General features: G+C 35.5%; 4 protein-coding genes and 1 long non-coding RNA gene across 7 annotated transcripts; 3 read left to right on the forward strand and 2 right to left on the reverse strand.

Moving 5' to 3' along the window:
• Positions 1–4097, forward strand: LOC105650142 (HAESA-like 1). Its single transcript, XM_020685468.3, has 2 exons — positions 1–2753; positions 2939–4097. The coding sequence occupies exons 1-2, from the start codon at positions 167–169 to the stop codon at positions 3328–3330; spliced, it is 2979 nt and encodes a 992-aa protein (XP_020541127.1). The 5' UTR covers positions 1–166; the 3' UTR covers positions 3331–4097.
• A 1097-nt stretch (positions 4098–5194) lies between these two features.
• Positions 5195–6582, forward strand: LOC110011048 (Protein kinase superfamily protein). Its single transcript, XM_020685404.3, has one exon. The coding sequence runs from the start codon at positions 5406–5408 to the stop codon at positions 6405–6407; it is 1002 nt and encodes a 333-aa protein (XP_020541063.1). The 5' UTR covers positions 5195–5405; the 3' UTR covers positions 6408–6582.
• A 2645-nt stretch (positions 6583–9227) lies between these two features.
• On the forward strand, positions 9228–13874 carry LOC105649593 (NAC domain-containing protein 10). Of its 3 annotated transcripts, none has more exons than XM_020685673.3 (4): positions 9228–9290; positions 9902–10138; positions 10274–10469; positions 12812–13874. In XM_020685673.3, the coding sequence occupies exons 2-4, from the start codon at positions 9977–9979 to the stop codon at positions 13423–13425; spliced, it is 972 nt and encodes a 323-aa protein (XP_020541332.1). In that variant the 5' UTR covers positions 9228–9290; positions 9902–9976; the 3' UTR covers positions 13426–13874. The 3 variants fall into 3 exon arrangements, with proteins under 3 accessions (XP_020541332.1, XP_020541330.1, XP_012091675.1); XM_020685671.3 differs by lacking the exon at positions 9228–9290 and adding an exon at positions 9590–9780; XM_012236285.4 differs by lacking the exon at positions 9228–9290 and adding an exon at positions 9591–9748.
• A 1169-nt stretch (positions 13875–15043) lies between these two features.
• On the reverse strand, positions 15044–22629 carry LOC105649594 (Guanylate-binding family protein). Its single transcript, XM_012236286.4, has 14 exons — positions 22090–22629; positions 21102–21263; positions 20817–20882; positions 20517–20660; positions 20258–20371; positions 19861–19962; positions 19528–19713; positions 18499–18588; positions 18294–18428; positions 17858–17980; positions 17424–17509; positions 16698–17310; positions 16507–16584; positions 15044–16352 (listed from the first exon to the last, which is right to left on the reverse strand). Exons 1-14 carry the CDS (start codon positions 22357–22359, stop codon positions 15309–15311), a joined length of 3213 nt encoding a protein of 1070 aa, XP_012091676.1. The 5' UTR covers positions 22360–22629; the 3' UTR covers positions 15044–15308.
• Positions 22630–24816: 2187 nt separating this feature from the next.
• LOC149492320 (uncharacterized) lies at positions 24817–27316 on the reverse strand. The gene is made up of 3 exons (XR_016318759.1): positions 26603–27316; positions 25771–25833; positions 24817–24865 (listed from the first exon to the last, which is right to left on the reverse strand). It is a non-coding gene; the product is annotated as an uncharacterized LOC149492320 (long non-coding RNA).
• Positions 27317–27566: the final 250 nt, after the last annotated feature.

The raw sequence follows: 27566 nt of genomic DNA on the forward strand, positions 1-27566 counted from the left end.
GAAGAAGAACCACATATGGAGCCCACGATCAAATGGTTCATTTTCCTTTCAAATTCAACTCTCTTATATTACTCCCCATAACTCTCACCCTCCTCAAGCTTTCTTCAATCTTTCCCTTCTCTTTCTCTCAACCCAACATTCACGAACGAACTAACCAATAACAGCTATGTCTCTGTTCTTCCTTTCTCTGTTTTTACTCCTCTTTCCCGTTCCTTCCCTTTCTCTTAACCAAGAAGGACTTTACCTCCACCAAGTTAAGCTCTCTCTTTCTGACCCTGACTCCGCACTTTCTTCCTGGTCCGACCGCGACGACAACCCTTGTTCTTGGTCCGGCGTCGGCTGTGATTCCGTTACTCGCTCCGTCACTTCCATTGACCTATCTAATGCCAATATAGGTGGTCGTTTCCCTTCCCTCCTCTGCCGTCTGCAAAATCTCACTTTCATTTCCTTCAACAATAACTCCATTAATGACACTCTTCCTCTTGACATTTCTGCTTGCCAGAATCTTGAACATCTCGATCTCGCTCAGAACTATCTCACTGGTACACTTCCTCACACTTTAGCTGACCTTCCTAACTTGAAGTACCTTGACCTCACAGGAAACAATTTCTCTGGAGATATTCCCGAAACTTTTGGTCATTTTCAAAAACTTGAGGTCATTTCTCTCGTGTATAATCTCTTTGATGGAGTAATACCGCCATTTTTGGGTAACATTACTACTCTAAAGATGTTGAATTTGTCTTATAACCCATTTGCTCCGGGTCGGATCCCTCCGGAGCTTGGAAACTTGGCTAACCTTGAGATTTTGTGGCTCACTGAATGTAATCTAGTCGGTGAAATCCCTGACTCTCTGGGTCAGCTAAAGAAACTCAAAGATTTGGACCTTGCGGTCAATAATTTAGTCGGTAATATCCCGAGTTCACTCTCTGGATTGTCTAGCGTGTTCCAAATCGAGCTCTACAACAACTCGCTGACAGGGGAGCTGCCACGAGGGTTGGGGAATTTGACCGCATTGAGGCTGCTTGACGCGTCGATGAATCAATTGAGCGGGCCGATTCCGGACGAGTTATGCCAGTTACCGTTAGAAAGTCTCAATCTTTATGAGAATCACTTCGAAGGGAGCTTGCCTTCAAGCATTGCAAACTCTCCGCGGTTATACGAACTCAGGCTGTTTCGTAACAAACTCACTGGTGAGTTACCACAGAACCTAGGGAAAAACTCGCCACTGAGATGGTTCGACGTGTCAAGCAACCAATTTACTGGTGAAATCCCAGCAACTTTGTGCGCAAAGGGCGAATTAGAGGAGCTTCTAATGATATATAATTCATTTTCGGGTCCAATACCGGAAAGTTTAAGTGCATGCCAGAGCTTGGGCAGAGTCCGGCTGGGGCATAACCGGTTATCTGGCGAACTGCCTGCTGGATTCTGGGGCCTGCCTCATGTATACCTTGTTGAACTCGTTAACAATTCACTATCGGGTCAAATTGCTAAAACCATCTCCAGTGCAGCAAATTTGTCGATGTTGATTATTGATAACAATCGTTTCACTGGAAACATACCGGAGGAGATTGGGTGGTTAGAGAATCTTCGATCGTTTTCTGGAAGTAAAAATCAATTCAGTGGATCTTTGCCAGGGAGTATAGTGAATCTGAAGCAATTAGGTAGTCTGGATCTTCATGGTAATTTGCTTTCTGGTGATCTACCTAGCGGAATTGATTCATGGAAGAAAATGAATGAGCTTAATTTGGCTAACAACCAGTTTTCAGGGGAGATTCCAGCCGAAATCGGAAGGTTGCCTGTGCTTAACTATCTTGATTTGTCTTCCAACCGATTTTCTGGTAAAATCCCACTTAGCTTGCAGAATTTGAAGTTAAATCAGCTCAATTTGTCAAATAATAGGCTATCTGGTCCAATTCCATCTTTATTTGCTAAGGAAATGTACAAAAGTAGTTTTCTTGGAAATCCTGGCTTGTGCGGAGATATTGAGGGCTTGTGTGATGGAAGGGATGAAGGTAAAGGGGAAGGTTATGCTTGGCTGCTTAAGTCCATTTTTATACTTGCTGCTTTAGTCCTTGTTATCGGAGTTGCTTGGTTCTATTTCAAGTACAGAAATTTCAAGAATGCAAGAGCTATTGACAAGTCAAAATGGACACTAATGTCGTTTCACAAATTAGGTTTTAGTGAATACGAGATCTTGGCTTCTCTTGATGAGGATAATATTATAGGGAGCGGAGCGTCAGGGAAAGTGTATAAGGTTGTTCTTAGCAATGGTGAAGCAGTTGCAGTAAAGAAGCTCTGGGGAGGGGCCAAGAAGGATAGCGATGAAAATGATGTTGAAAAAGGTCAAGTTCAGGATAATGGGTTCGATGCAGAAGTTGAGACTTTGGGAAAGATTAGGCATAAGAACATTGTTAAGCTATGGTGTTGCTGCACTACTAAAGACTGTAAACTTTTAGTTTATGAGTATATGTCCAATGGCAGTTTAGGTGATCTATTGCATGGTAGTAAGGGAGGATTGTTGGATTGGCCAACAAGGTATAAGATTCTGTTAGATGCAGCTGAAGGGCTTTCCTATTTGCATCACGATTGTGTTCCTCCAATTGTGCATAGAGATGTTAAGTCCAATAATATTTTGTTGGACGGGGATTTTGGAGCTCGAGTTGCGGATTTTGGTGTTGCTAAGGTTGTTGATTCCACTGGAAAGCCTAAATCCATGTCCGTCATTGCAGGGTCTTGTGGTTACATAGCTCCAGGTTAGCTTAATTACTTTTAATCTAATATTTGCATCTAATTAATTGAATGCTCTGTATAATATTTAGTGATTATGTTATGTCTTCTTGCAACCTAGGAATTGTTCTCTGACAATCAGAACATATAAATACCCATTTTTAATTCCACATATATCAAAATAATCACTTCTTGTGTTCACTTGTTGCAGAGTATGCTTACACACTTAGAGTGAATGAGAAGAGCGATATCTATAGCTTCGGTGTGGTTATTCTTGAGTTGGTAACAAGGAAACTTCCAGTTGATCCAGAATTCGGTGAGAAAGATTTGGTCAAGTGGGTGTGCACCACTCTAGATCAGAAAGGAGTGGACCATGTTATTGATCCTAAGTTGGATTCTTGTTTCAAAGAAGAGATATGCAAAGTCCTCAACATTGGCATTCTTTGTACCGGTCCCCTACCCATCAACCGACCATCGATGAGAAGGGTTGTAAAAATGCTGCAAGAAATTGTGCCAGAGAACATGCTCAAAACTGTAAAAAAAGATGGGAAATTGACGCCATATTACTATGAGGATGGCTCAGATCAGGGGAGTGTAGCTTGAGAATTACGATCAAGTTTTGTCGCAAAGTCTGATATTGGAGCAGCAGAATATGAGCTTAGCTTCAAAACATTTTCTTTTTCTTGGGCCAACTTGCCCATTTCCACTTCGATTTGGTGTTTGCTTTACAAAAATGAAGGAAAGATGAAGTTTTTCTGTCCAAATGATAGGGTAGTTTCTGAAGAGGGGGTTAAAAAAAAGAAAGAAGAAAGAAAAGGAGTTGCTAAGTTATTAATGAGGTGTTACTATTACACTGTAAAGTAAATTACTGCTGAAAATTTTCCTTTAGACGGGGTCGTACCCTGCATTAAAGATTATTTTGCTGAGAGTGATGGGGTTTTTCCCCTTTGCCTCAGCTTGATTTCTTGAAAATGCTGGGCTTTTATTGGCAAGTATGGCAAATCCTGTTTTTATGATATATATGAGAACAAGATCCAAAAAAAGTGGGAATCTTGGCAAAAATTGTAGTGCATTTAATATGGTATGGACACTACAAATTTTAAATGCAAGAATCACACTTGAGCGGAAAGTTACAGCTTGAGGCGATTTACTGATTTTAGCTTGTGTACTACACAAATCTACATGCCCTTATATCAGGGGACGGGTGTAAATTGGGTACTTTTAATAGTTAGGTAGGGTTGGTCCCCGCCTATGGTTAATGGCCCCTTCCCCATTTATGTGAAAGAGCTTGCTGGCTCCTTTTGCGGCCTCTTGTTTGCCTGCATTCACCATGGCTTACTTGCTATCAATTGACTGTGACATTTTGTTAAGTAGCTAGCCTGCATTGCATTTCTTAGCTCTTTTTAATCTTTTTTGTTGGCTATCGAGCAAAATTGATCCTCTTTCTCCTCATGCAAAATATCCAATTTCCAAAATTAAAGGTTAGCCGACACTTGTACATTATAGAATTTTAACAGAATTGCAATGTTCTTTTAAATCTTCTCCATTTTCATATTTTATGATAATGTAACATCATTTTTTTATCTTCAACTTTATAAAATATTAGTTGTTTGCATAATCAAAAGCGAGAAGGTGAACGTGTGGGAATGTATGGGTCCATTTGCAAAGCAACCAAAGCAAAGGGCGAACACAAGTTTGATTTCCGAAAAGTATATTTTACTTGAAAGGCAAAAAACATTTATACTCTAATTTCGAGAAGGATTACACCTCTTAGTTCTCTTAGTTATAACCCGGAAAAAAAAGTATTTATCCCTTATGTGCTGCAATTACTATTGAGGTGGGTTCTGTACTTTCAAGTATTGAAACCTGATTCCAGCATTAAATGAATAAATTTGTGGGCCGGAGTAGTTGCCAGCCAGATGATCAAAAGCACCATTCTAGCTAATTTAGTACGAAATGGGCTTGTTGTTAGGGCCTATCTAGAAATTTGGGTTCAAAGAATTGCCATTAACCCAGTCCACAGTAGCGTTGTATTTGTATACTACTAGCCTATGAGGTCTAAAGCTGGCCAGAATTTTGAGTTGGGCTGAGGGATATTTAAGACTGCGACTTGTTTCGTCTGTTTTACCCTATGGCCGCGGAAATTATGTGTTTAAGGAGAAATCTAATTCTTAAAATTTGAGACTTCTTTATTACAAAATTTAGTGTGAAATTCTGAATTATAATAAATTAAGAATAAACTAATTGGAATGGAAGAACATTTTAATAAATAAGAATTGAACCTGCCAAAGCATGACAAGATAGCATTCTTGTTTTGCTGATTTTGGGCACACCAAATCATCAAGAATTACGTAAGCATGACAAGCTAGCATAGATGTATAAAAATTAGTCCGTATGATAATATTTTTCTCAGATGGTCATACGTCCACTTACCTCCATGAAAAAGTAGAACGAAGGGCGGCCAACCGCGAACCAACACAACTAAATCAAACCGACACTATTCCAAATTTCTTACCGAAAGAAGCCCCCTTTTTCAAAGCATACCCATTTACGCTAAATAGATACCTCTGTTTCTCCCTGCCTTTTCTTTTCCCTCTTCCTTCAATATAAATCCCAAAATTTCTTCAAGAAATTAAAACTTATCACCCACAAACGTTCTCATAACCAAGATCGTAAAAATGGATACCGCCGGGCAAATCGGTTACGATTTTCTCCTCTCTGTTCTTTCAATTTCTGTTATCGTTCTTCTTCTAGTCCTCGTATTCACCTGTAGAAAAAAACCTGTAGAATCTGAAGAATCTCTCTCAGTCAACGTTTCAGCACCCACGTATCAATTAACAGATATAGATACTGCAACAGATGGCTTCAATCATCAAAGAATTATCGGTGAAGGCCGTTTAGGTACAGTATATGCAGCTATATTGCCAAGAGAAAAGCTTGTTGCTGTTAAAAGAATACACCCTTCTCTTGTTTTAAGAAATGCTGATTTTGGATTCTCTTCAACACTCAAAACCCTCTCTTTAGCTCACCACCCTAACATAGTTCGCATATTGGGATTTTCACAAGCACCTGGCGAGCGTATTATTATCATGGATTTTGTTGGTATGGCAAGTTTGGATTTTTACTTGCATGAAAATTCTGATGGTGGGTCATTATTAGATTGGAGCCGGCGTTTAAGGATCGCCGCCGATGCGGCTAGAGGGCTTGAGTACTTGCATGATGGAATGGCACCAAATGTAATACATGGGAGTTTTAAGGCTGCAAATATTCTATTAGACCTGAAGTTTAACGCTAAGGTTTGTGACTATGGGTTATCATCTTTGGCACCTAATGAAAAAAGAGCCGTTTTAGGGTATGTAGACGATGAATATTGGAGTCCAACAGGAGGAGGTCCTTCTAAACAAGGTGATGTGTATGCGTTTGGTGTGGTTTTGTTGGAGCTTTTGACGGGAAGGAGAAATGAACAAGGTTTACTTGTCAAATGGGCATTGCCTTTGATTAAAGAAGTTAGGTTTAGTGAAATTTTAGACCCCAGACTCCCAATCCCTTCTGACATGAAGCCAATTGTTAGATTAGCTAAGGTTGCTTCAGCTTGTGTTAGTAATTCTAGGAAGAGCAGACCCACTATTGTTCAAGTAGCAGCTATTTTGAACAGTGTACAAATTGAGGTAAGTACATAGGAAGTCAGAATCTATTTATTAGCCAAATTCAATTCCAGAAAAAAAGAATAAAATTAAGCAATTCAGTTAATTTTAGTGAGGGAGTAGAGCAATTTTGAAAAATTGGGTAATGGAGAAATGTATCTAATTTTGATAATTAGGGAAGCAAAAGTAATAAAAAAAAAAGTATTGATTTGAGGGATGTGTTTGATACGTGAATTAAGAGGTTGCAAATTGCAAATCCTCAAATTGTTTAAGATGAAAGATAATGTTTAAAGGGAGAGTTGACTTATTGACTAGATTTTCATAATTTAAAATATAATTTTTTTAAAATATAACTTTTTTCGGGTTGGAGAACATAAAAGGGACGGCTGACTTGTCTTTATGGGCGGTGAATTTATAATATTTGTTCCGTATAGAGTTGGGGATCTTCTTTGAGAGTGAAAGGGACCCTTTTCTTTTCTTTTTAGTTTTTACTCATCTCTTTGTATTATATAGTCCCTTGATGGCTTGTCATTGGACTATACTTAGCATTTGTAATCATTTACGTATAATTGCGTCACATAGGCATTTTTTACTCGTTATTAGACGAATAATATTCATTAACACTTTTTTGAAGAAATTAAATTAATTATTTTTTTAAATAAATTCAATCCTCTCCTTACATTCTGAGTGAATTAATACACGTAACTAAATGATAAATACATTGAAATTTCAATCTAAAAGCTTGGTTGGACTTTTTAAGCTGATTGAGATGAAGTGATGGGTAGGGTCAAATCAAATCTACTTCCAGTTTGATAATAATTTGTTTGAACTTTTCTATACAGAATTAAATTTTCTTTAAATTTAAAATTTGAAGTTATAGACATCTGAAAATTTGTCACATAAACCTAACTAAGATAATGGTGGTTGGAATGTCTTTGTCAATGGAGCGATTAATTCTTAGTTTGCGATTTTCCTGATTAGGAAGACAGCCTCAACCTCAAAATGAAAAAGATGCAAGTTGCAACATTGACCTTTTTTTTTTTTTTTTTAAAGATAAAAAATATTTATAATTATAATTTAAATTAATCATAAGTGTATGTACTTCCTTTTCGGGGGTTTGACAAATGGGCTATAATGATATGGCCCATTGGAAGCCTTTACAGAAAGGCAATAATTAACACGCCAGTGCCCATAGCCTATTGGGCCTCATCTCTTTTAAATCAAGATTCAATGGAGCCCCATTGCCTATCAGAATGTTTGGAGGTGCTTTTCTTCTTCTTCTTCTTCTTCTTCTTTTTAATTTCAAAAAAAAAGGATCGGTGTTATATATTTAAATAACTTAATTGTCAATTAATCATATTTCATGAGATGTGGATTCCAATTAAGAGAGAGACTGAAATTCAAACTCTTGATATACAATAAGTTTGATTTTATATTTGTGTAAGTAGAAAATTTCCAAGTTGGATTGACTTGAAGAAGAAAAAATGAAGTCTTCAAAGTGCTCTAACACAGGAGTTGCGTCCATGTTGGAGATCACTGAAAGCTCAGTCGTCGGTCGTCAACCCATTCATACTATAAACTCTCCTTTTGTACCAGATTGGCTAATAGCTATACATACATATATATTGCTGAAGTATTTTCTTCCTTTCATACATATATAATTTAAACTCAAGAGTATATGCATTTATGTAAAATTATAAATACTAACAAAAACATGTGTTCATATACTCTGATTTGGCTTTCAACTTGTTTTTGAGAAACAGGAGACTTTTTCAATTATTTAAATAAGGAAAAATACAAAAATTTTCAAAACCCTAATCTGTACGTTAAAGGTGAGGTTAGAAAGCTTAAGAAAGAAGCTTTTGCGATGTTGCGTAGCTAAGCTTCTTTAAGAAGCTGGAAAGAAACACAAATGGCCAAATATATATCCACACCACAACATGTCGCCTAATAATTCATAGAAAATTACAGATACCATATTATTGTCTACAATCATATTCACTTTTGATTTTTTGCAGTTGCCAGACTGTCACCAATCACATCCTTAATCCTTTCTTATCTCATTCTTTGGCTCGCAATCCCAGCATCCAGCAGGGATTTACAGAACTTGCTGACCGTTAATAAATCATCATCGTCTGACCAAAGCAAACGCGACAAGCTTGTAGCGAAAGGGAGAGGAATGAAAAATGAATTAAGAAAAAAATTTGATTTTTTTTTTTAATGTAAATGATAATATTAATGTATTGAAAAGGATTAATCTTGACCCTTTATTTTCAATAATCATTGATTTTCATGCGTTTAGTATGGATTATATTATTATTTTCATAATTTATTAATATAATTAATTAAGCTCTACAAACCCTAGAATCTAGCTATCTTTCTTTTCTCTATACACCAAAAAAAGAAAGTTACAACAAGTTCATACCAAATTAATTAATTTTGTACTAGAATTTTATATTCATAATTAACAAACACCCAAAACATTCAAAAAAATATATCCAATTACTCTAATTTTAATCATTTTAGTTAATTTAAAAGTTTTATAATATGACAAAGTATTGTTTATTCACGCAAAACTGTTTCAATAGGCTTTTATACTCATGACTTTATAAATAAAATTTATTAGAGTATCCATTTTTTAAATTGTAATTAAATTTTAAATTCGTGTTAAAAAATAAAAAAGTCAACATCATTAAAAATTAAAAAAAAAAAAGAGAGATATATACCTTGCTTGATATAAGAAGTCTACGTTAAGAAATGGATTAGAAACAATTGCAATACAAGTAGGTGATATATATATATATACATATTGTTATTTTCATTTTTGTTGGGATACATACTAAAAATTTTTACATGTATGGCTTTAAGCATACTCTAGGTTGACACTAGAGCTAAAGCCCTCCATCTCTCTCCCAAGAGGTAAAACATCTAGCTTTCATCCCCACCCTACATTAATTAATTCCTTTCCACATATATATATATATATTAACTTTCCAAAATTATAGTATGAATAAGCTTCTAAGAATTAAATTACTTAGTAATTATATGTTAATCCTAGCCTTAATTTAGACATTTTGCCCTAAAAGCAATCTGTAGAAGAAGACTGCATATATTCTATGATGCAAGCGTACATACAATACAATATCCAAGCTTGACGTCCAAGCAACCCAATTATTTCTAGAGACTATAGTATATATAAATATCTGCCTTCGACTTTCTTTCTTTTTATACCCTATTTTATCAAATCTTGCATCTTTCTCTCTTGGTTGTTTTTTTTTATCCCCTTTCTGTCTGTTGAAGAATCTGCAGTGGCTAGGAATGATCAAAGAAGCAAGAAAAGTTGTACAAGCATTAAATTCCTTGCCTAGATACCAGAAGTGGGTTTTGGGTTTTATAGCGCATAAAACGTGTAATTTATAAAAGAGACAAGTTTTGCTTTTTCTTGCAATTCTTCCTTTTTCCTTCTTTTTAGCTGTGTTTATCTCAATCTTCTTCTTCTTCTTCTTCTTTTTTTTTTTTTTTATTGACAGCTAGCTAGTACTATCTGTCTGTCTGGTCTTGAATCTTGATTCTTTTTGGGATGGGCAAAGAGCAAAGGTGCAGAAATGACATGGTGCAATAATAACTCAGTTGATGAAGAAGAGATTCAATTAGTCACAGCAACAACCAGCAACAAAGAAATTAATACTGTAATTGACACCAAAACTGATGAAATTCGAAGCATAACTTGCCCTTCTTGTGGCCATAGTTTTGAATTACAAGATCAGGTAATATTATAAATGTTTTTTTGTTCTAGTAAGTCATTTCTTGGATCCCATTTTTATATATTGTCCTCTTCTTGTTTGATGAATTGTTTCTTTCTTTTTGTCTGATTCTTTGATTGTTGAAAAATTATTTACTAGGGAGGTGGAATTATTAATGATTTACCGGGACTGCCAGCAGGAGTTAAATTTGATCCGACTGACCAAGAAATACTTGAGCATTTAGAGGCCAAAGTTTTATCTGATATGCGCAAACTTCATCCTCTAATTGATGAATTTATTCCAACGATAGATGGACAGAATGGAATTTGCTATAAACATCCAGAGAAACTACCAGGTATTAACCACTTGTTTCACTCTCTTTTCTTTTAAAAATTTTCTGTTTTAGATCTTTGATTATTTTCTTGAAACCATAGCATAACTAGGTCTTAATTAGCAGCTATATATATATTGTAATGAAGCCTTGAAAATGGATTAAGAATGCTTAGAGCTTGCATGAGAGAATGATATCTTGTTAATTAATTAGATCCCTATGTGATTACACTCAATTTTTGGGTGCATGCTTCTGCTACTCTAACTCCAAATTTGATAATTAATTCTTTTAAATATTGTTGAGAAATTCGTGCATTGGATGATCATATACTCCTTATCTATGCATAATTTCTTGTAAGAGAGTTAAAAGAAACATAAAACAGCACATGGGTTTACTTTTCTCTCTTGCCCAGTTTTTTTAAAGTATGTTATAAGTAAACAACCTAATTTAAGTGTGCAATTTATTTGCGATTGCTAATTGCCTCTTTTATAGGTGAAGGGTCTAATTTCTAGTCAGTCTTTTAATATGAGAGATAACTTGTTATTTCTTAAATCTATAAATCATTTTGCACCTTAGACATATATGAATCAGCATGTTTTGTTATAATTGATTTAAAAGATTAAAAATGTGTTATTATGTCCTCATTTTGTGCATATGTTTGTCATTCTCTTTAAAAAAAAATAAATAAATAAATCCAACAGGCCTTTATATGTAGTGTGAACAGAGTAAGTCCTTTAGGATATTATTTGTGGAGTGTATGAATTAACATGTTTTTGTAAAAATTGCTATGATTTTGTTAAAAAAACATATCATATTTCTATTTCGTGTTCTTTCCCAAATGTATTTTATATACTATTTAGTATTTTTATTATACTAAATAATGTATTAGCTAAGGATTTCTATTTTTAAATATTATTTTAATAGTCCTTACATTTTAATTTCAATTAACTATTTAAAATTATGTTAAGTTTTCCATTAAATAGTTTTAGAATAACAATTTTAAGTTTTATATAATTGTAAATTTTAATTTTTTTTTGTAATGCTTGTTTTAACTCCATTACCTAATTTCCATATCCCCTCCTTTTTTACATAAATTTAAATTCACTCTCATCAATTTATTAAAATATTTACAAGAAAATAAAAAATCAATAATTAAAAGTAAAGAATATCTATAAGCAGAAAAAAAAAAGATTCCAAATTCATTCAAAAACAAGAAGTAACAAGAAAAAATAAAAAGAAATTAAAAAGGCAATTTGAAATGTGAAGATAAAGTTTTCATGAAAAATCTATTTTCAAAAAAAAAAAAAGTAAAAATAATAAAATTAAATAACAATCCATAAATAATATAGAGGTAGCCCTCAAATTATTATATTGCATTTTGACAACAAATAAATGAAAAATCATTACAACAAGATCAGCCTTGTAAATTTCAAACCCCTCACCATTATCTATAATCTAAGATCAATAACTCAATATTTTACCTTTAAATCCATAATATTTAGAACAAACACAGACTTTTTATAGTACCTAAAAACATAAATTTTGTGTTATATTGGAAAAGATTTTTAGCCTAAAGTCCTTTCATTCACTAATATATATATATATATACTTACGCTCTGACCCGAGTAGCATGAGGCACATGGAATCCCTTGTGAATCAACAAGGACCACCTTGCAAGGCTAAATACTTCTGGGTGACCGATAGCGAAGTAGTACCGTGAGGGAAGGGTGAAAAGAACCCCCATCGGGGAGTGAAATAGAACATGAAACCATAAGCTCCCAAGCAGTGGGAGGAGCCCGGGCTCTGACCGCGTGCCTGTTGAAGAATGAGCCGGCGACTCATAGGCAGTGGCTTGGTTAAGGGAACCCATTGGAGCCGTAGCGAAAGCGAGTCTTCATAGGGCAATTGTCACTGCTTATGAACCCGAACCTGGGTGATCTATCCATGACCAGGATGAAGCTTGGGTGAAACTAAGTGGAAGTCCGAACCGACTGATGTTGAAGAATCAACGGATAAGTTGTAGTTAGGGGTGAAATGCCACTCGAACCTAGAGCTAGCCGATTATATATATATATTTCGAAAACAAGGAAGTATTCTCTTTTTTTTTTTTTTTTAGCAAAATTAATTTATTTTATTAATTAAATCTAGAAAAATTAGCAAATTCAAGATTATAATCTGAGCCAATAGACTTTCTATAAAGGATAAAACTTATTTAGATTCTACCTACCCAACCATTTATGGATGAAATCAATAAAAATAAAGATTTTTTAAAATTTATTTCTGTTTTATCTTTTTTTTTTTCTGGTGAATAGTTAGAAGTCCCCTTATTTTTTTAAAATGAAGATGAATTGTAATGATAACTGCAGGAGTAAGCAATGATGGTCAAATCCGGCACTTCTTTCATAGGCCTTCAAAGGCATACACAACTGGAACTAGAAAACGCAGAAAAGTGCATACTGAAGAGGATGGGAGCGAGACCAGATGGCACAAAACAGGAAAAACAAGACCAGTTTTCTCAGCTGGAACTGTGAAAGGATTCAAAAAGATTTTAGTTCTTTATACAAATTATGGAAGGCAAAGAAAACCTGAAAAGACAAACTGGGTTATGCATCAATATCATCTTGGCAACTCTGAAGAAGAAAAAGATGGTGAGTTGGTCGTTTCAAAGGTTTTCTACCAAACTCAGCCTAGACAATGCGGTTCTAGCAGCACCATCGACCAGAAATTGAAAAATCGAGTTATTGGCCATGACAACAACAACAACAATAATAATATTCCTATAGCTACTAATTACAAGAATCCAATTCTTGTTGATTACTATAATCCAGCTGCTTTTATCTCTTATGATCATGGGCATGGAAGCCGTAACAGAGAAAGCCCATCTCAGTTCATCCCAAATTTGGTTGTTGAAGGTGATGGGTCTTCCTATATTCGATTAACTGCAGAAACAAGCAAAGGAAAGCTTCAAAGAATTAGCTAGCTATGGATGACAAGGACTGGTTTTTGGTTGTTGCTGTTGCTGCTGTTCTGATGTAGCAATCGCATACATACACATATAATTATTTATTAGAGTGAGATATAGCTTTAGCTGGTGAAAATGAGGATTAAGGCGGGGAATAAGGTGAAGGTACGTACGGATTGATTGGAAGATTAAGCTTCATGAACGACAGTTTTTCTTTTTCTTCTTCACTTGTTTATTTTTGCAGTAGGGTTTAGTATATGATTAAGCAGGGAAAACAAAGGTAATATGTGATGATAATAATGTTATAGTGGTGGGTTACATTTTTAATTAGTAGAAATTGAAATGTACAGAGATAACTTTTAGTTTGATGTAGGGATTAACTTCATTATTATTGTTTGTTTGTTTCTTTAATATTTACAGTACTCTCCTTATAAAATAAATCTTGAAGACTCCAATTTTTCCAGAAATACATATATCAGAAATGAGGTGCACTTCTACTTGTTTTTGTTTCAAGATATCAGTAATTTTGCTTGTGATCATGCAAACTTCTTTTTTTTTTTCTTTTTCTCACATGAAATACAGATATTATTGTATTTTTCAGTTAATTATAATCTTTTTTTCTGAATAAATATGTTTGATACTTATCGTATCTCAGACATATATATACATATATGATATTCAATTAATAATTATGATGTTGTTCTTATTACTTCTTGTTGCTATACGCAATGTTTTCTAGATTTGCCTTCTCAACTATATCTAAAGCATCTTCTTCTTCCTTGCTCTTTTTTTTTTTTTTTTTTTTTTAATTCCATGTACAATTTTATACGTGGTCAAACTAAGGAATAAAATATGGAAATTGAAATAAATTACATGTGGTTTGGTTGGTTTTCCTTTTTCTCTTAAAAAATATAGGAAACGAGAATTCTGAGTTCGATTCCAAAATTATTGCAAATTTAGTGAATTTTATACCTACGCATGAACCCACCTTAGTGATTTCTGGTGAAATGAAAATCTTATTTTGAAACTGCCAATCATTTGTCTTCAAAGCGAATAATATAATATTTCCTGTCATCCAAACAAGAAGGAATGTTTCCCTTTCATGAGACAAAAAAATTTTCTTCTGCTGCCTAGTTCTGATTGTTTTCATATTTGTCGGCCGCCTGCTTACGATAGTTGAATCACAATCGGAACACCGCAAATCGATTCGATTTCTTAGGAAAAGTTTATCTCTGAGTTGCTAGGAAAAGTTTATATAACATAACAAATTCACCGTTCTGTACATAGTTTTTATGATCAATCTTGCAATGCGAAAAGCCTATCGCCCTATCAAAGAATTCATCTTGATTTTGAGGTGCAAGGCAGCTTTCAAAAATACTGAGGATTGAATTAAAAATCCCAATTCAGTTCCTGATCTGTTAACAAAAATAAGTGAGGAAATTAGTAATGATTGATGAGAAGGTTCTAGAACAATCTACAATGACCAGCACGAAAACAAACGAAAGGACGCACACAACTATTAGTGAGAAAAAATGGATCCACTTTCTATCTGTCATTTTCGGAGACTACCCTCCAAAAGATGGAAAACTTGAAAAAAGAAACCACTCTTCTTTCTTAGTGTCAATTACATCAATCATCACACAGTCAATCAACTCCAGTATCTATTCATAGATTCAATTTAGAAAAGTAAAGGAGATAAATAAAAGATTTTTTACCCTCATCACACCATGAACAAACCCCTTACAGTTACATCAAATCAACTTTCCAAACCCAATACAAACGTTAAAGATAATTGCCCATTCAGAACTTAAACTTACCTCTAAGCTCACACTGATCTATTAATTAAACTACCAGTAGATTACAAGCACCAGCCTCATATACAAGTCAAATAATCAAAACTCTTAGGACTTCTGGAGAACACATTTCTCATACAAAGCAAGGATGTCTCTTTTGTTTGGATTTTTCAACTGGAGGAGTTCAGCACCAAAATTGTGTTTTGTGAGTTCCTGCTTAAGTTTCTGCACCGTGAACTTCGTATAATCTTCTTGGTCAGTTTGCTGACTCTGGTTATCTTCGTCTCCCTTGAACACTGATCCACCATCTTCTGGCTGTGTGTACTTCATAGGGCTTGTTGTGCTCCTCGATTTCTTACTCTGTCTTACAATCCTGTCATTTGCGCCCATGTCTTGAACGGATCCTACCCCCATCTCAGCATCATCAGTTCTCATACGTTTCCCATGGGAAGCAGCCCTGAGCTTACCGTCTAGTGCTGACTCATTCAAACGGACTGAAGTCAACTGTTGTTGAAGCAAATCAAGTTTTGCTTGTGCTGCTTCCAACTGCAGAGATAAGTCCTCTGCTCGCTTGTTTGCAGCATTATGGGCTTTGCGCTCATCATCCAGAAGAACCTGTAGGGCTTTAACATTAGTTGCCCTCTCTTCGTTATTTGATTTCAGTAGTGACTCTATTTCTCTCTCCCTTTCTTCAACTCTTGTCTCTAAAAGTGAGACCTTTGAGAGAGCTTCTATTTCAGAAATGCGCATTCTATCCACTGCATCTGCCAAGTCATTTTTCTCTCTTTCCAAATTTTCAATATGCCTCTGGGCTCTCTCAAGTTGAGCTAATCTTTCCATTGCCACTCTCTGGAGCTCGCTCCTGTCCTTTTGAGCAGATGCCGCCTCAGCACGTGCTTTATCAGCCAATTCAATTGCCCTCTTGGATTCCTTTTCAGCGTGATTACACCTATCCTGGACTTCTGCAAACCTTTCAAACTCAGATCGGTACTTCTGTTCCAGATGGATCTTCTCTTGCTCCAGTATCCTAGCTTCTCTCTCATAAGATAGGGCCCTAGCATTGGCAGACTCTAATTTCTCACTCAACTCTTTGATTTCAAACTTCATGGATGATGTTTCAGAATCATAACTCTTGATTTTTGACTCAGCAGCCTGCAAATTTGTCATAAGTATCATCTAATATTTTGATCTAGTGTTTCATATTTTGAGATTACTAAACTGTGTGCGCAAATGTACTGAGAGAATAAGAGGAACAGAGATAAATCCACAAGAGAGAGATAATAATTCACTTCCATAATAAACAAACCTTTAACTCCAAGTTTAAGGTTGTCAAAAGCTGTTCAGCTTCCTCCATCTTCAGATTTTTCTCCTTTATTTCCTCTTCCTGCACATTCATTGATACAGAAATCAGAATACAACATTTGTCAGTTGTACAAATCATTTGAGAGAGAGAGAGAGAGAGAGAGAGAGAGAGAGAAAGAGAGAGTTAGACATCACCTTTTTAGCCAAACGGCTAGAAAATTCTTCTCGCAGAGCATCTTCCCTCAATTGTATTTCTTTGCTTTTTCTTTCTTGCACAAGAGCCGCCTTCTCTAGAGCAGTTTTTGTCTCTGTTAAAGCAAAGTCATACTTCCGTTTCCACTCTGCTGCCTCTTCTTCAGCTGCCTTAGTTTGTTCATGAGCAGCAGCCAGCCTGGCTTCTGTAGCAGTGCTCCGTGACCTGAGAACGCTAATTTCTGAATTGATCTGGTCTTCATCAGCTCTCTGTTTTGATAAAAGTTGGCTGTGTTTTCTCTTCCAGTCTGAGGCTTCTTGCTTAGCAGATTCCAATTGCTTTGCTAAGCTAGAACACCTCTCATCCAATGAACTGCGATTACTCTGTAGATCAGATATGCGTTTCATATAGTCATCAGCAAGCTTCTTCTTGTCATTGATAGCCTCGTCATAACGTTTCATATATTCAGACTTGTGTTTCTCACTAGCTTCCAGTTGCTTGCTAAGCAATGCCATCTTCTCCTCAACTGATCGACATTTTAACAAGAGGGAACTCTTCTCGGAACCAATTTGATCATGAAGCCTTTTGACAAGGTCACGTATTGGACCTTCCAAACTGGAGATTACAAATAGCAAATATTCATTTTTGTTTTCTCAGAATGAAGTCAATATACAAAACCTAAAAAGGACCAAAAGGTAAGTCAGTAAGCCAGGGAGCGACATACGGACCTTTGTTGTAGGTAAATGGCTAACTTCTGCCATTTCCCAGGGCCATGACATGATGTGTCGTACTCAGAGAGAAGCCCATCCAGAACCTGCATAGCATTCACAAATGAGTAGAACTGCAAGTAGTGCCATAATTGACATATACCAAAATTGTGGAAAATCATTCAGAGACCAAAAAAAATTATAAAAATAACGAACATTAAGAAATATGCATGCACCCTTATCCCTCATATTCTTGATCAGTTTAACATTTTTGAGCATCAAAAGAGATCAAATGCAACCAACTTTTTTCTTTTAAATTATGCTCTCCTTTCATATATATAGAAGCTAACAAGCTCAAATTTACCAACAACCTCATTAGCAATATGAGAAAATAAAATAAATAAATAAAAGGAAAAAGATAATTGATTAAGAATAACCAGATAGTGGATGTTTACCTTCAGAACATTATCCATATTTGCATCAGAAGCATAACATGCTGCTCTGAGCCTCTTTTCCATGGTTTGTATAGCACTTGAGCATCGCAATTCTGCCTCCATATATGCATTCCTCTTGTAGTCCTGTATCAATACCCAATAAACAACAAGATTTTCCTGGTCTATGCAACTACAACTTGTTTCTTTGTTCCCTTTTTTTATATTCTTTTACACTCCAGTGTCAATAAAGAACCATATTGTATGAAACCCATCTGAGAATATAGCTTAAGCCCTCAACATTCTAATGTAAACTACAGCATAGAAATTTCAACAATCTACAGCATACTTTCCAAGCACGAGAATGTTCTAGCCGCACCACATACAACGCAAAAATGGAATAACCATAACAAAGTCTTTGATTCATTCATTCAACACCTCATGCTCTAAGCATCCATACCTCAAATGTCTTCCTGAAGAACTTCTGGAGAAGCGCTTCATATTTTTTCTTTGCTGTACCAATCCCTACAGCATTAGCATTAAATGCAGCAAGTGATTTTTGAACTGCTTCTTCATGTGCTTCCCTCAGAGCAATCTGCCATTACTGAAATTAGAAAATGAATAAAATCATGGAAAAAAATAATTAGGGTAAAAGATCCACTTGCCTCCTCAGGTGGCTTTGATCGGTCAAAGGTGGACGTATAAACCTCGATGGCAGCATCATAAGCTTTTCGGCACTCAGCTTCTTCAACACTCTGAAAAAAGAACAAAGAAATCGCAGCACTTTAAGTGTATTATTTAAAGCTAGATAACAACTTCGACAGTGAACTTCTTTTCAGAGTTGCAAGTTATTATGAAGAAAAAAAATTGTCTGCTATATATCATATATACCTAGTTCTAACAAGGAAAACGCAAAGCAGAGTAGAAGGGAAAGAAAAGTTCAAGAGACAACATTATCAAGCACATAGAATAACCAGAAAGACATTTCATCAAAACCCAAATGGATGAAGCTCCACTTCCTCAGAATGCAAATAGCAGTTTTTATGTGCGCGCAAGACACAAGTTAGCAGATGTGAAATTTAAATATCCATCGATTCTGAAATAAAATAAAAAAATTCATCTTCTATTTTAGCCCTGGATTCTAATCCAAGATCTTTCACCTTTTTGTAAGAATATAACTCCTGATTCTAGCTTGTAAGATTATCCATCTGAAAAGATTTTGCATGACTTAGAAAGGTGATGAAGCTAGGTGGTGGCATCAAGGCACATGAAGATTTACCTCTCTCCTTAACTATAATTTGTTATGCATATCAAAGCACAAGAATCTTACTCTTTACTTGTTCCTTCTATTCTTACTTTACTAACCATGATAAGAAACAGATCTAGTTGGAATGGTTTTTCCTTCTCTTTTTCCTTTTGAAAAGAGAGGCCTCTCAGTTGTTTCATATGACAATGAATTCAACCCATTGACACCAGTAATCAAGAGAATATGACATCTGGGTGAGGCTCCACAGTCCATATTGGAAATGCATATACATAACCGTAGTAAGTGTTCATGAAAGCTTCAATTGATACTAATTTAACCAATTTCATATAATATTCTGAAACCAACTTTATAATGGCTGAAACATATTGTAGAAGATCTTTCCTTATTAATTTTCCATGACAGAGACGAACTCAAAACAGTTACAAACCTGCCATGAAGAGGATATTGTGGGCACTGCACCATTATTGAGAGCCTCCAAATAAGATTCTGTGATACCTACAAGAATCGGGCCTGTCATTATGGTGGCCCCAACTTGCTTGGGCCTTGTTCTTTCAAAAACAAACTTTGTCAGTGCATCCAGTCCAGCTCTGAACACTGGCCTTAATTTGTCCAACTGCATTCAAGACATAGAGAAAAGAATAATGTACATGGAAGACAAAAAATAACGTCTCTCTTTTTTTTTTTTTTTTGGGCTCATAAGATTACTACCCAATCATTGGTTACTATCTTAAACACACACTGAGCTGTAGACATCACTTACCGATATTTGATCCAGTCGCTTAAGATCTTCTTCATCATTCAAAGGCCTTGCAAGGGTGAAGCATTCTCTATCTGGAAAGAGAGCTCGAATGGAGTCCCGAATCTATCAATAATTTTTATTGCATAATTAGCAGCTCAAACATAAATATAAAAAATTTTAAAAAGAATCAGAAAATGCAGTGTCGATTCATCTCAATCTAGGTAAAGGATTCCTAGAAATTAATATGAACAAAAATAATGTCCAACACATTTGACAAAATGGTGGTTCCTTTGCAAATGCATCTTTGCCACTTAGAAGCAATGCAATGCTAACAACTTCAAAGTTAACTCGGATAACTGGAGAGAATTTTTTTTATCAAATTACTTGCATAAGAACTTAAATCAATGCTTGATATTACCTCATTTTTGGCAGCTATATCTCTTCCAGTACCTTGAACTGGCCTCAAAGCAAGCTCTAGATAGTCACGGGGTGTTATTTTCCTGTTATCTTCAACCAAGTCCAGATAGAAATCCTGCAAGAAGCCATCCTTGTAAGCTTTTTTTTTATTATATAAAATCAACTAATTTTATGACATCAAAAACCCATGTTTTATAAACATGTAAACATTGAAGAAAAATAATATGCCACACAAGAATAAAATATTTTAGAGTCAATACCCTCAGAAGCCAAACAAATATAGGAGAAAAACTTCCAATCTCTGAAGCAGTAGTCCTTCCTCCTGAAGCTCTCACTCTAATATGTTTTGTCATTTGAGTGACGAGAGAGAGACGATCAAGTGCAGCCTCATCTATACCACCCATCTAATGGAAGTAAATTAATAGGTAAGTGAATGGTAGATCCAACAAAAAGTACCAATGAGACAATGTTTAAACGTCAAATATAATTGCAGCTTGTGCTGTTTTGTTTGGGAAGAGGGCGGGTTAAAATGACCAAGGCCTTGACATAAGTCTTCTAACCTGATTGTAAATGAACATGCTCGATAAGAGAACTGCCAAGGAGAATATCTGAGTGCTGTATGTCCCCTGGCAAAGAAAAAACATATGGTAATGAAGGTGTCATAGCAGCAAAAGTGTAATAGTTTATTACAAATTAATCAATATGTTAATAGGAGATATCAATTAAAAGACAAATGCAATCATCAAATGTTAAGAGAATGAAATCCAGCATGTCACCCTTTAGTTCTTGAACTAATGAAAATAAATGACTGAAAAGATATTGTCATAAAAGCAAATGAAACTTACAGTTTGATCATAAGCATCTATTCCTTCACTATCTAACAGTAACAGATTGTATTCAGTTCCGTCAAGAGCTGTTCTCTTTAAGGGCGCACTCCACAACCACAGTCCTTTTGTACATGGTTTATAAGATGAATCCACTTGAAATCCACTGCTTCTTCCAAGAAGCTACAGCACATACCCAAGTATAGGTCTTCATTAAAATAATTGATAAATGACAATCTCAACAGTCATGTGAACCAGGTAAAGAAACAAATGTGAACTTTAATCATAACAGTCCCGATAAACAAAGTCTAGTAAAACGGCCTCTAAAATTGATAAATGATTCAACTAAAATTGCTACAAGGTAAATGATGTCCTAGGATGCAAGGTGCGAGTTTGCGGAGGAAAAAATTTCAAAATTTTACCGCTTCAGTAACACATTTAGCATGAAGCAAAAATGCGTTAAAAGATAAAGAAATGTCCGAAAGAGTAGACTCTTATTATCAATTCACCTGTAATTGCCTAGATAAAATGGCCAAACAACAGCCAGCTAACCTTGAACATATAAACAACCTCTCTGCTAAGTTGATTTGAGGACTATCTAGAAATTAGATTATATTAGAAGTTTCCGCTTTGGATGCAACTTACTGCTAGAGGCAGCTCCAAAAACACCTTGCTACTCACTTCCATTGTTAAAACAAACACTTTGCCAACCCTAACAAACCCTCACTCCTACTGCTCACAAGTAACTGAGCAGAAACAATAAATGTGGGCCCTCGGGAGGGACTTAGCAGAAACAAGAAAAAAAAATGTCTCAGTAGCAGAATTTATGCACCTATTTGTTTCAAAAAAAAAAAAAAAAAAAAAAACGACATGGCCTCCTCTAGAAAACGAAGATATAGTGGAGGGAGAAAAAATAAACACCAACCAAATCCCTAGAGTTCAAAACAGCAAGGAGAGAAAACCAAAATTTTCACTATGCCTTCGAGCAAATATATGTGAGAAAAATTACCTGATTCAAAATGTAGCTTTTGCCCTGGCGAGCACGACCGCAAACCGAAACGACGCCGATTGGTTCCTTAACCAGCTGGAGCGTGGCAACTGCTTCTGCATCCATACGGAACTTCCCGTTCTCATCGCAGTAGACCAGCCTGATTGGTCTCGCCGGCCCAGTCACCGGAGACGCCGACAAAGAATGCGATGTCAATGGAGATGAATAATTTGAGGCTTGCGGTGAGGAATCGCTGACGGATTCTTTCCCTCTATTGAAGATTTTGAACATCCTGTTGGTGGTGATGGTGGTGGTGGTGGTGGTGGTGTTGCTGGTGGTAATTCTGTGATCTGCTGTCCTTTAGTTTATAGCTCTCTGCTTCTGCCTTTTTCGGTTTCTTCCCTTCCCTTTCGACCTTCCTTAGTCAGTCGGGTTTAAAATTGAAGAGGGAAAGAGGAGATAATTTCTCTCTTGTTCTATTATTTTTATAAAGTTCACAGGAAGTAGTGAAATTACTGTAATGGACTTAATCGAGATTGCCCCAACCAACTCTGGAAAAGAAGGGATGCTTTTGTCTTCAGAAGGGGCAAAAAAAATATCGAGATGGCCCTGAATATAAAGTTTCCCAAAAAGGGGTGAATTTACCACAATAATGTATGATCGCGATAGGTGATTAAGATAAAAATGAAGGGCAATTTGGTCAGTTCGCAGAAGCTACGTGGTTTCCCAAACCTCAACACAGAACGACAGCGTGGAAACAAAGCTACACAGCTAGATAGATCATATGCTAACCGAATTTTTTATTTGGAAATAAATAGAAAAAGACATACTTGCGCTTCAAATAATAAGTATGCCTATTGCTGCATTCTGCTCGTTCTGTCGTTCGTCTCAACGACCGGTTCTTTTGTAAGATTAAACGACATCCCTTTATAATGAGTTTGCAGTTTCTTCCTACTAACGAGATGCCTACGAGTTGCTAGATGAAAGGTCTCACTGAAATGTTCCTGCTCTATGATGTTGATACCATTGTCAATGCTCGCCAACGAAAAATTACTGGTAAAAAATTGACCAGTCTTGGATTTTTGTTAACTTGCTTACAGTAGTCAAGTCAATTAAGCAACAGAAGGACCAGAACATATCTATCTGTGTCTGTCAATTTATTTTCTCAGCAATCAACTCCAGAAAAATTTGTATAGAAAATGTGTTCTGCCAATGTAGGTGGATAGAGTCTGTTAAAAGTCAGTCTGAAGCAAAATTAAGATTTCGTAATTTTCATTCATTTCCTTGCATAGTTTAGGAAGCCAGAGCAGTAACTGACTTGTATGGCTGTCGTATGATGCTTGAACGTGCGATTAATGGAATTGGAGTCGAGAAATTAAAAAAAGGTAGGAGAAAGTCATGCCGTATGGAAAGGAACAAAAATGAAAATAAAGAATAGGTAATTAACGAGTAGTTAAATAATAATAGTAAGGTACAAGAATTTGGAATCGGCATGTGAAACTCTTGAGATTAACTTAGATGGCTCCGATGAGTTTTAACTGATTTTGAGATATTTATGAGACTTACCTGCCTAGTTCTTGGCTGTTATATCAATAAAACAAAATCGTTTTTAATCCTAAGGGTAATCTAGTTGGCAAAATTGATGCATTGCTATTTCTTTTTTTATCGGACTGCTACCCTCAAAAAAAAAAAAAAAAAACAAAGAAAAAGAATCGGAGGTGCACTGCGCGGGCCTTCAAGCCCAAAACAAATTCGGCCTTCTAGAGCCCGCTTTTTGATAATCAAAAGCAATAGAAAGAACAAGCGTACAGTCCAATTTTTGGTTCAAATCTAGAAAAAACTCTTTAAAAGACTGTTTGGACGGAACTTATTTAATAAGTTTGAAGAGTATATTAAAGTGGTCGAGATTATTTAGTGGCTTGGAATGAGAGTTTGGGTGAAAGTATAGTTTTTTAAAAGTTATTTGAAGGGTTGAAAACTGTCTAAATACCATAATTTTCAACGCTCCGAATTGGAGTGTAGTAAAATTAAAAATTTTAATTTTCAAAATTATCCATAATTATATTTATAAAACTTTCATGACAGCGGTATTTTTGTAATATATATATTTAACAGTATCTTCCTCTACCATAAAACCAAACAAAACAATGTTATTAAACATTCTTACCATACATTCCCCACAACACAAAAAAGACAATTAACATACTTTTCCGTATTATACTTTATTATATCTTATTTTAATGATCTATCCCTCACTTCATCCAAACAAAGTATAAAACTCCCTCAAACCCAATAATATAAATTGTCTTTTTCAAATTTTACCTTTATTCATATTTGTCACGACCCGATTCCGTGGGCCGGACCGGCACTAGGGCCCAGGTAAGCTTAAGGCCCCCGAGGCCCGTAGTAAGCCTAAACTACTCTACTTAAACATGCCACACCATTTAACAGGAACAGTAAGCCCATACAGCTAGGATATAAATATAAATATTGTACAATCCGGCCCAATTTTAGATATCTTAATTAAAGATTAGTTTGGGCCTAATCATGATAAGTCATATTCATAATATGGTTATATTAATCCACCTGCATCTAATATATAACAAGTCGTTTACACAATAACGCATACGACAGAGCCCGATTGAAATACACGACTCTATAACTGCGGAGTTCAATAATATTCTGATAATAGAATAATTAGCACATCCAAATTTAAATAACAAAAATATAAAATTTACATTTATAACTCTGTGGAGAAGATTGCAGAGCTTCAGTCGAATGAGCTGCTTCCTAGTACCTGGGAGGTTTGGAGAAAAGGGGGGTGAGTTTTGCAACTCAGTGAATAATAATAAATAATACACACCACATACAGTCAAGCAAAATGCACCCTAGTATACTGAATGAACACACAACAGTCAATCATATGACATTACATCAGCACCCACAAACAATATCACCTTCAAATAATCACATCACGTGGAAATTAGTCAGTGGAGTCACCGAACCCCCGATGAGTCGTCCTCCCACATGGCTCATCCTCTCACATGTGCACCAGGGAGCCGATTCCCCATACTGGCCGGCCGGTCTAATCCTCACTTGACCAGCCCTCTCATTGTTTTTACATTCTCTCTTTTTTTTTTTTTTTTTTTTTTTTTTTCATACCAACAGGAGGCAACCCGGTGGTCTCCATCCAATCTAGATCATCAAGCGCTCACAACAGGAGGCCACCCTGCGGGCTGCAATCAAATCTAGATTTTCAGGTGCGCAACAACAAGCGGCCATCCTGTGGTTTCAGAACAAACAGAATTATCAGGTGCACAAGGGGGCGCCGATCTCCCATTTACCCGGCTAACAGAAACAGAATTAGGATCCATATAACAGAATCAGAATATAACAGAAATCAGAATCAGGATCCGTATAACAGAAACAGTCTCACAAACCCATGGTGACCCACTTCATCCTAATTCCACACAAACAAAGCACAGTATATGCACAGCACAAGTAATCAAACAATTCTTTCAACGTATTACACCAATTTCATCCAAATGCACAATTATATATAAGTATAATTATAATGATCGTAACTTAATATATATGATAAAATACTTGTAATATATTGTAAATATGTAAATAAAAACATAATGTTTATGAATAAATGTTATGCATATGCAGTGTTGATATGCATTATTTATTATTACTCACAGTGATGGAGAGCGAAGTTCTAGCTTTGATTCTGTCCTGGAGTACTAGATGGACCCGGGCGATCTAAGCAAAGTAAGAATGACACAAAAAGAAATAATTCTATCAGACAAAATATCTCCTTACCCTTCTAAGAATTTTATTTTATATTCTAAATTTTTCTACGTAATTTAATCTCGATATCTAATTTCTTATCTGTACTAAAATTTTATCTTTCTATCTAACTCTATTTTATTTGTTTTCGTTTGAATTATATTTTATTTCTTATTTTATTTTCTATTAAAATTTATTTTATTTTCTACCGAAATTTCGGCAGCATCTCCCCTAAAAATTGGACTATCCACCTGTTAAAATATCAACAATATATCTAATATTTCCAAACCACACAGCCCATCCATCGGGCAATCAATCAATCAAATTTCCCATCCTCCATCAAACTCAACATCACCACACAATAACATTATGTTTAAACTATCTTAATTAAATCAACACTAAAATTTCAAAGCTATTAACTATCCACATTTACCAAATTAAATTAATTACATTAATCCACTACAAAGTAATAAGTTTAATTTAATTAACTAACATTACTAACATTAACTTAACTAAACTTAACTAACTCATTAATTACAATTAATAAAAATTAATTTCATTAACTAACATTACTAAATTAATTAACTACAAATAATAAAATTAATTTAATTAACTAATATTACTAACATTAACTAGATTAACTAAAATTGTTAAAATTAAACTAACTAAAATAACTAACTTTAATTAACTATCATGAATAAAATTAAATCGATTAACTAAAATGTATTTAAATTAATTATACCCCAAATATAGTTGTTGTCGAATTGCTAGAATGGGAGTTGCCGGGTTGAAGGGCAGCAACTGCTTGTGGCCGGATCTAACTAGCAGTGGCGGAGAGAGGCGGAGAGAGGCGAAGAGAGGCGGCTGGCAGCGAGACTTGCAGCTGGAGCTTCTGCTGTGGGCGCGCCAGACCTGACAGAGGGCCTGACTGTGCGATCTGTGGCGCTGCGTGAGCTAGGACAAGGCGGAACGAGCGACAGAGCTGCTCCAGTGACGAGCGGCAGTGAGAACGGCAGTGGCGCTCGACTGGAGCTGCTGGAGCTGCTGGACAGTGGTGCGAATGCAGGTGCAGGGAAGAAGAAAGGGGAAAGAAAGAAAGAAAGAAAGAAAAGGAAAAGAAGAAGAAGAAGAAGAAGAAGAAGAAAGAAAAGGAAAAGAAGGTGGCGGAGATGGTGTCGCCGGAGATCGGGAAGCGCAGAAAAAAGAAAAAAAATGGGGAAGGGGAGTGAGGTGCGCTAGAAATAGAAAGAAAAGAAAATTCTAGATGGTTTGGGTCGAACCGGTTCGATTCGGTTCGGTTCGGCCCAAATCTTCAGTTTCCAATTGGTTTACGGGTTTTTCAATCGATTTTTGGTTCGGTTTCCCACAGAGTTCACATTAAAATATTAAAATAAATTTCCAAGCTGTCGGTTTATTAAATTTAATTGGAAAATCTTTGAAAATAAAAATTCGAGTTGTTTCAATATTATATATAATAATTATTTTTATAAATTATTTTTTATTTTAAAACAAATAATAATTGATTATTTCATTAATTCTCGTAAAAAATCTCAGCTCAGCTTAACATGACTTGTTTATAACCTAAACAACATTAATTTTAAGGATTAGAATCCTAACTAAATTACTTCGCTTAAAGGAAAAAAAAAAGAATGTAATAGGACATTTTGTTTGGAGAATATTCATATTACTTCCATTGCATTTCGCCG

This window comes from Jatropha curcas, chromosome 11 (genome assembly GCF_041381405.1).
Source record: "Jatropha curcas cultivar XTBG-Jc1 chromosome 11, XTBG_Jcur_1.0, whole genome shotgun sequence".
In the NCBI taxonomy this organism is placed as follows: Eukaryota; Viridiplantae; Streptophyta; class Magnoliopsida; order Malpighiales; family Euphorbiaceae; genus Jatropha; species Jatropha curcas.

Excerpts from the sequence above, each read along its gene's own strand:
- LOC110011048 (XM_020685404.3), top strand. The coding sequence starts at position 5,406 with ATGGATACCGCCGGGCAAATCGGTTACGATTTTCTCCTCTCTGTTCTT.
- LOC105649593 (XM_020685673.3), top strand. The coding sequence starts at position 9,977 with ATGACATGGTGCAATAATAACTCAGTTGATGAAGAAGAGATTCAATTA. Across the intron at positions 10,139-10,273 it reads GTTTTGAATTACAAGATCAG|GGAGGTGGAATTATTAATGA; the intron begins GTAATATTATAA and ends ATTATTTACTAG. Across the intron at positions 10,470-12,811 it reads ACATCCAGAGAAACTACCAG|GAGTAAGCAATGATGGTCAA; the intron begins GTATTAACCACT and ends TGATAACTGCAG.
- LOC105650142 (XM_020685468.3), top strand. The coding sequence starts at position 167 with ATGTCTCTGTTCTTCCTTTCTCTGTTTTTACTCCTCTTTCCCGTTCCT. Across the intron at positions 2,754-2,938 it reads TTGTGGTTACATAGCTCCAG|AGTATGCTTACACACTTAGA; the intron begins GTTAGCTTAATT and ends CACTTGTTGCAG.
- LOC105649594 (XM_012236286.4), bottom strand. The coding sequence starts at position 22,359 with ATGTTCAAAATCTTCAATAGAGGGAAAGAATCCGTCAGCGATTCCTCA. Across the intron at positions 20,661-20,816 it reads GCATGTTCATTTACAATCAG|ATGGGTGGTATAGATGAGGC; the intron begins GTTAGAAGACTT and ends TACTTCCATTAG. Across the intron at positions 17,981-18,293 it reads TCTTCAGGAAGACATTTGAG|GACTACAAGAGGAATGCATA; the intron begins GTATGGATGCTT and ends GTATTGATACAG.